This window comes from Amphiura filiformis, chromosome 4, assembly GCF_039555335.1.
Source record: "Amphiura filiformis chromosome 4, Afil_fr2py, whole genome shotgun sequence".
NCBI lineage: Eukaryota > Metazoa > Echinodermata > Ophiuroidea > Amphilepidida > Amphiuridae > Amphiura > Amphiura filiformis.
In genome coordinates this window covers 80,055,232-80,061,946 of record NC_092631.1, presented here as the reverse complement: position 1 = coordinate 80,061,946, position 6,715 = coordinate 80,055,232, and the positions used below count along the sequence as shown (strand labels likewise).

General features: G+C 38.9%; 1 protein-coding gene across 1 annotated transcript in view; it reads left to right on the top strand.

Annotated features, from left to right (window-relative positions):
- Positions 1–251: 251 nt before the first annotated feature.
- The window catches only part of LOC140151484 (gamma-aminobutyric acid type B receptor subunit 2-like), a 108,221-nt gene continuing 101,757 nt past the window's right edge, over positions 252–6,715 (top strand). The window contains exon 1 of the mRNA XM_072173835.1: positions 252–643. Within this exon, the coding sequence (XP_072029936.1) occupies positions 425–643 (219 nt within the window). The 5' untranslated portion in view covers positions 252–424. The remainder of the gene's footprint in view (positions 644–6,715) is intronic.

Here is a 6,715-nt window from a genome sequence, read left to right as displayed (position 1 = left end):
TACTTCACAATGTTTCACAATGCTTGGAATATCCAGAACGGGCTTAAAAATATTCAACGGAATAAAGAATATTGAATATCCAACCCCAACCTTATGCCAACTGTGCAAGACTGATACTCCACAACGTAAGAGGGCACTGTACGAAGTAATTGAAAGGATCTATCGTCTGACGTATTGTAAAATACGCGATCAGTGAAGAAAGGAGTATTGCAGCGTCGCTCCTATGTTCATATAGTTTCAGCAGGGTAGTATTTGCCACCGAAGCTTTGGTAGATGTAAATTAGCCAAGTTTGTCATCATGTTCTCTACATTGGTATAGCAGTTAAGTGTCGCTGGTTTGGAGTAACTTTATCAAACGTTTTACTCGAAGATAATATTTATCAATTTTGTGAATTCTGGTAAACTTGTTTTACGACTTTGGATCATGAATTTTAAGATACTAAACTTTCTAATTGTAGCGATATATTGGCGGTTGTCGTCTTCTCTGACACCACTGTACATATTGGGTTTATACCCAATGTCTGGATCGTGGCCAGGTGGACAAGGACAGTTACCGGCGACAAAAATGGGAATCGAACACGTCAATGCTAATCAAAGTATTCTCCCTGGATTCGAACTTGTGTTACTGGATTATGATACACAGGTATGTGGAATCGATTTATCAAGTGAATTTTATTGTTGTTTTGTTAGATTGGTTCGATCAAAAGAAGCTAAAAGAGCAAGTGGCACTTTTAACACCAGCCAATAGCGCTACTGGTGCGTACGCCTGTCAAACGGGTGCTTTAATTACCGCTCACGTATGGCGAGTTGCTAGAAAAACGCTAGAAATAAAAATGCACCTTTTACGCAAGTGTTTGCAGTCTGGTAGCAAGATGCGTCTGGTAGCAAGATGGTGGATCCGTGCAAAGGGTGAATGGCACAATTAGTCGTAATCCAGTTTGAGTATTCAAGAAAGTAGTTCTGACAACTACGAAAACGTAAAAAGATTTAAAAACCTTGTATATACACAACCAAGAGACAAACTAACAGCCCGAAAAGGTTGACCCAATTTTTCCGCTCAAGAATCTAAAAAGTGGTGGTGGTGGTGGTGGTGGGGGGTGGGTTCTGTGGGTGAGAATCAAAATTTGTCACTCCACATTTTTTTGAATATCAAAGAGTTAGAGGTGTTACACCCCCAATAACCCCCACCCCTTGAGTCTTGAGTGGTGGCCCTGCTGGCCACCATCAAGATATACTTGCATTCTTTTCAAACTTTTGTAAAGATTTCCATAAATTAATAATTCTTCCTGTGGCCCTTTTTTCTTTAATAGTTCTTCTTGCCGCCCCGTCTTCTTCCGCCGCCCTTCTTTTTTGACGCTCCTGCTCACCCCCCGGGGGATCGTGTCCTCAAAGCTCCACCCAAAATAACGCGCATGAGTCGGATATATATATATTTATAAAACTATGTCTATGGGGACATAAATGGTCTATATATACAGATTTATGGGGACATCAGTATCATACCTTGTTATAAATCGCAAGATGTCCTCAAAAACGGGTCCCCACATCCCTCTATACCCCCTCTATACAATGCGGTGTTTTTACGTGTTTTAAGAGGGACTTGTTTTTGTGGACATTTTAAAATATTTATTTCCCTTTCATTCTTTCAATTTATTTTCCTTTGTTGTGGTTCATCTTCATTTTAAATAATTTAATTTCATTTTATTCATCTATTTGCGGTTAATACCATTATTTTTAATACAATTTCCTGTCCTATTTTCCTTTCATTCGTCTATCCTTTTCTTCTTATTCTCCAGACCCTGCATTAGTACCAATATTGTATACAAGATTGCCATTGTCAATATTATCAATTGTTCGCTTACGATTACGACTGAAGGTTAAAAGCCAGCAATACCAGATAATGGGCGAATATTTTTGCTAAAACGAGGTCGTGTGGATGAATTTGGAAATTTCTAAAAAAATTGAAAATTTTGAAATAAATAAAATAAAATGTCAAAACAAATTTATTCGAAAATGTCAATGTCAAAAGAAAATATACCATTTCAGAGCATCAAACGCCAAGCCAATTTTTTTTTGCTATATCACTTGGTATTTAAAGCGATTTTAAAAGCAGGCATTCAAGATGGCTTACAAATTGATTCTTCCGCAGCCCCTTCTTTTTTGCCGCCTCCTGCTTTTACCCCGGGGGTCGCACCCCAAAGCTCCCCCAAAATACGCGCATAATACACGACCAAGAGACAAACGTAGAACATGAGGGTTTTGCCCTATTCGGTATTAGGTAAATGCCCCAGACCTTGGTCAATTTGAAGATCACGTGTAGAGTACTTAAATCAAATACAATGCGGCATATTGTAATTTGCAACTACTTTTTACAACGTTTGCGTCCAGATTTCTGATTTCGTACAGTCAGATGCCTGATAAACTGTGGTAGTACAAGGAAAAGCGTATAGGGCCTACATTTAATTTTAGCGACGAATACTTATATTTTATTGAAGGTGACGCGATCCGGTAACCATTGTAACTCCTTTAGCCTAAAGACTTTAGGATATTATTTTTAATAGTGTTTCTTATTGTGAACGAACTGAAGAGACTTGCTTACTTGCTTAATTCGAGTGGTGTCCTCGAGCTGTGATGGCTTTCCACCAGACTTGTACCCGAGTCCAGCTTGTCCGAGTCCGAGCCGAGCCGAGTCCATTTGTATCCGAGTCCGAGCCAAGTCCGAGTCCTTTTGTGTCCGAGTCCGGACTTGAGTCCAAGTCCGGGGGTGCCGAGTCCGAGCCAAGTCCGAGTCCAACAAAAATAAGACCCGAGTCCGGACTCGAGTCCGGCTCGAGTCCGGACTCGGTCAGAGTCCATGACCGGAGGTGGGGGCGGGGGAGGGGTCATTCAACTTGAATGTGACATGTATCTGCCTACTGGCATTGCTTAGTAGGAATTTGTATAAAAATGGGTCATTGGGTATAAAATTTTGAAAGAAGGGGGTCATTTTGTATAAAATTTTGAAAAAATTGGTCTTTTTTCCAAATATTGGAGCAAAATTTTATATTTTGTTTCTAATTTGAAAATTTACAATACAAATTTGCTGAAAAAAAGACAATTTCAAAGTTTCCGCATAATTTTAAGGCATTTTGATGATAAAATTGCAGAAAGAGAAGGTCATTGGTCAAAGGTCACTCACTACACCACACCACACCACACACCGCTCTCCCTATACACAAACACCCTACCAAACCCCACCCCACCCACCCCACACAGTTTACATTTCAAAGACTCAACCCAGGTCAACCAACCAACCAACCGCTACACATGGTACACACAATACTTCAAAGACCCATACCCATGAGCAGCTACATGTAACTCCTGAAGGTAAAAACTACATGTATCAGACCACCTGTATCAGACAGCAGTCATGTGGGGGTATTTGTGTGTGTGTGGCACACTACATGTAAACTCAGGACTAGAGAAATGTCACTAGGCTGTGTGAAGCATAAAGATGTGTAAATGAATTGCAATGTATTCAAATACATTTTAGAGGGAGGCTCCCTATTATTGTAAACATTTTTATCCATTTTGACACCCAAATTTGGCAACCTCCCTATTTCTGGCAAATTTTGTGCCCTTGAAGTTGCATGTAATTTTGAAAGTCTCCCTATTTTTTGTTTGAATCCTCTCTATTTTCTGGATGTTAATGTTGGCATCTCTGCATCATCATCGTCATCATCTTTATCATCATCATCATAATAATAATCATACTAACAGTGAATTCACCTTTAATTCTAAACATCTTTTCAAAATTGTCCCACACAGATGTGCTGGGAGTAGTGAGCACACACAAACTACAGACACCGTAGCCCTGTCATGGACCTACCAATTTACTGAGTGGGAGCTGAGATGTAGGGTCCAGTGCATGTGCATGTTTCTCTCTTAAATTTTAATGGATTGGAAAGTTCCATGAAAAACCTCTTAGATATTTTTTATAGTCCAAATATTCAAATTATGCATTTAATTAATTATCAATTATTTCATAATGATAACAATAATAATTATGATTCTGCTAAGTGACAGATAAATCTAAATAATTTGCTGGATATGTAGGATATATGACAGATCACAGATTTGACAGCCCCCAATTAATTTGGAAAATGTTCAAATAAGTAAAGTCAACAAATTTGAGATCTATTTTGACATTTTTAGATTTATCATTTCACATTTTACATGGATTTAATTGGACTGGACTCGGACCGGACTCGGCTTCGAGTCCGAGTCCTTTTGTGTCCGAGTCCGAGCCGAGCCAAGTCTTTTCGTGTCCGAGTCCGAGCCAAGTCCGAGTCCACCAAAAAGTGGACTCGAGTCCGGACTCGAGTCCGAGTCCGGACTCAAACGATACATCTCTGCTTTCCACAACTTCCTGTCCTCCATTGCTGTCTTGAAGTCTGCTGCCTCCAGTCCAGTGTCATCTTCCAGAATGTCAATGTAGGTCAGAGCAGGTCTTCCAAGTTTCCGCCTCTCATGCTTGGGTTTCCAACAATGAACCATTTTTGATGGGGGCTCCTCACTTCTGGATTGTGGCCAGCAAACCGGGTTCTTCTTTCCCTGATTTTGTGGCTTATGTTTGGAAGATCTCCATATAGGTCTGCATTTGACATATGTTCCTTCCAATGCACATTCAGAACAGTTAAGCATGCGGGTGTAACAGCCATCCAGACCCTTTGTAAGTTTAGGGGTGATGGTCCATGCTTCGCAAGTAATTACAATCATACAAAGCCAGGTATTTTTGCAAACTCTTGGCGATTAATTTTGTTCAGTGGCGGCGCCATTGGGGAGCAAATACCTCAGTCAGAACCCCCCTCCAGATGCCGCAGTAAAAACCCAAAATTACGAAGAAAAATTTTCTTCTGTTTGTGTCACTAGAAGGATTTAGCTGCATTTTTATTTGGTTCATCAAAAAAGTTAGTTCCGTTTCACAATGCTGACAGGTTTTAATGTCTTACTATTCGTTCGTCAATGAAGGAGATTAGTCACAAAACCATAGAAAACAAATAATTAAATGCTTTTATTATATTCCCCATAAAACAATATAATTCTGGAATAATCTGTTTATAAATAGAAATTAGTTTTTGATTAGAAATGACTTTCTATAAACAGATAGGCCTATATATTAGTCGTTGTCGAACTGGTTTGTTCACACAGCAGAATGCAATGTGTTTAATATAAACTGCATGCCTGGTAGTCAATTCGACTTGTCATATATGCAATGCATAAATTGGTCAAGACGATTCAGATTTCAAAATATGTCATGTCTCATGTCTAGCTAGGTAGACCACCATGTTCTTGCAACTTTGTTATTGATTTTAGGCTTTCATACAGCGAACTTGTAAAAGTCAAGTTTGCTTGTGCCTGTATGCCATCACGGTAATATCCGGACTCGCAATGTTATTCCTTACTCATCCGCAGATACATTCATCAATTATTAGCTTTATCAGCCAGTCTCAACTTTCTCACATCATGACCTAAAAATGACAATTCAAATGCACCAACAATTAACACATCGCACAAGAACGATGTTTTATTGGCTTAAAATACGAACGTGTAAAAAGATATTCACTATACACTCCCCGAGGGTTACGTTGACTTTCTTCTACGATGTCACGAGGAAATTAAATACAATACAATTCTATTCCAGTTTCATATTATTTACAAAGGATCTGAAGAAAATATATCTTGTAGATGTAGGGTATTTGTAAAGGGTAATATTTGTGTAAGATAGCGGTTTTACGCAGCCGTTTGGAATTTACATCTGTGGCTTGAGGTTCAGAATGATTATATCTCATAATTTTACTTTTCCATGTATACAAATCTTTTAATATAAATTATACATTTCCAGATTCTGCTATCCATGCTATTACATAGGAACACGTGACAATATTTTTAGTTTGTCAATATAACGGTATTACACGCAAATCGATAGAGAAAAAATTAATTGTGCACATTTCAAATCACATTATTAAGTATTATTGAGTATCGATTCGCGTGTAACACCTTTATTTTGACAAACTAAAAAAATATTGTCACGTGTTCCTAAGTAATAGCATGGTACTAGAGAGATTGCGGAGAGGCGTTCACTGGAAACGCCATACGGGTTACGTGTTTCGGCATTTTGCGGGCGACCGTCATAATGCCGTTCGCCGCGAAAATCAAATACAATACATTCATAGTGGCGCTATGCCGAAACAAATATACTATAGATGCCATGCATGCTTTTCTCGATTGGATCCAAACAAAGGATTTGAACCGGTGTCCTTCACCGCAATCATGGCGCAGTCCAGTCTATTCAATCAAATGTTGTCATCAACCTATTTGATCGTAGTGCATTTGCTATGTGTGTGAGAGACGAACTGTCGCGGTAGATTGCAGTCATGCTTTTGTTGAATGCATTTGAGTAGTCATATGCACAACATCTATGAAGAGATATGAATCACCCATTCACCCTTGGGTGCATCGAACCTACATTTGTATTGGTATGCAAATACGACTGGCTGCATTCAGTCCAGTTTAGAATATAGCATCGATGTTTTCCGGGCCTTTTTTAAACGAGTATTTTTAACAGGTGTATGTCATTTGTCATGTTTGTCTAAATAACGAAAAACAAGAGTTTGGTGTCGGATGGCGAAGCGAGTATGATTAGTAAAAACCTGAGTTTATACAGATTGTACGA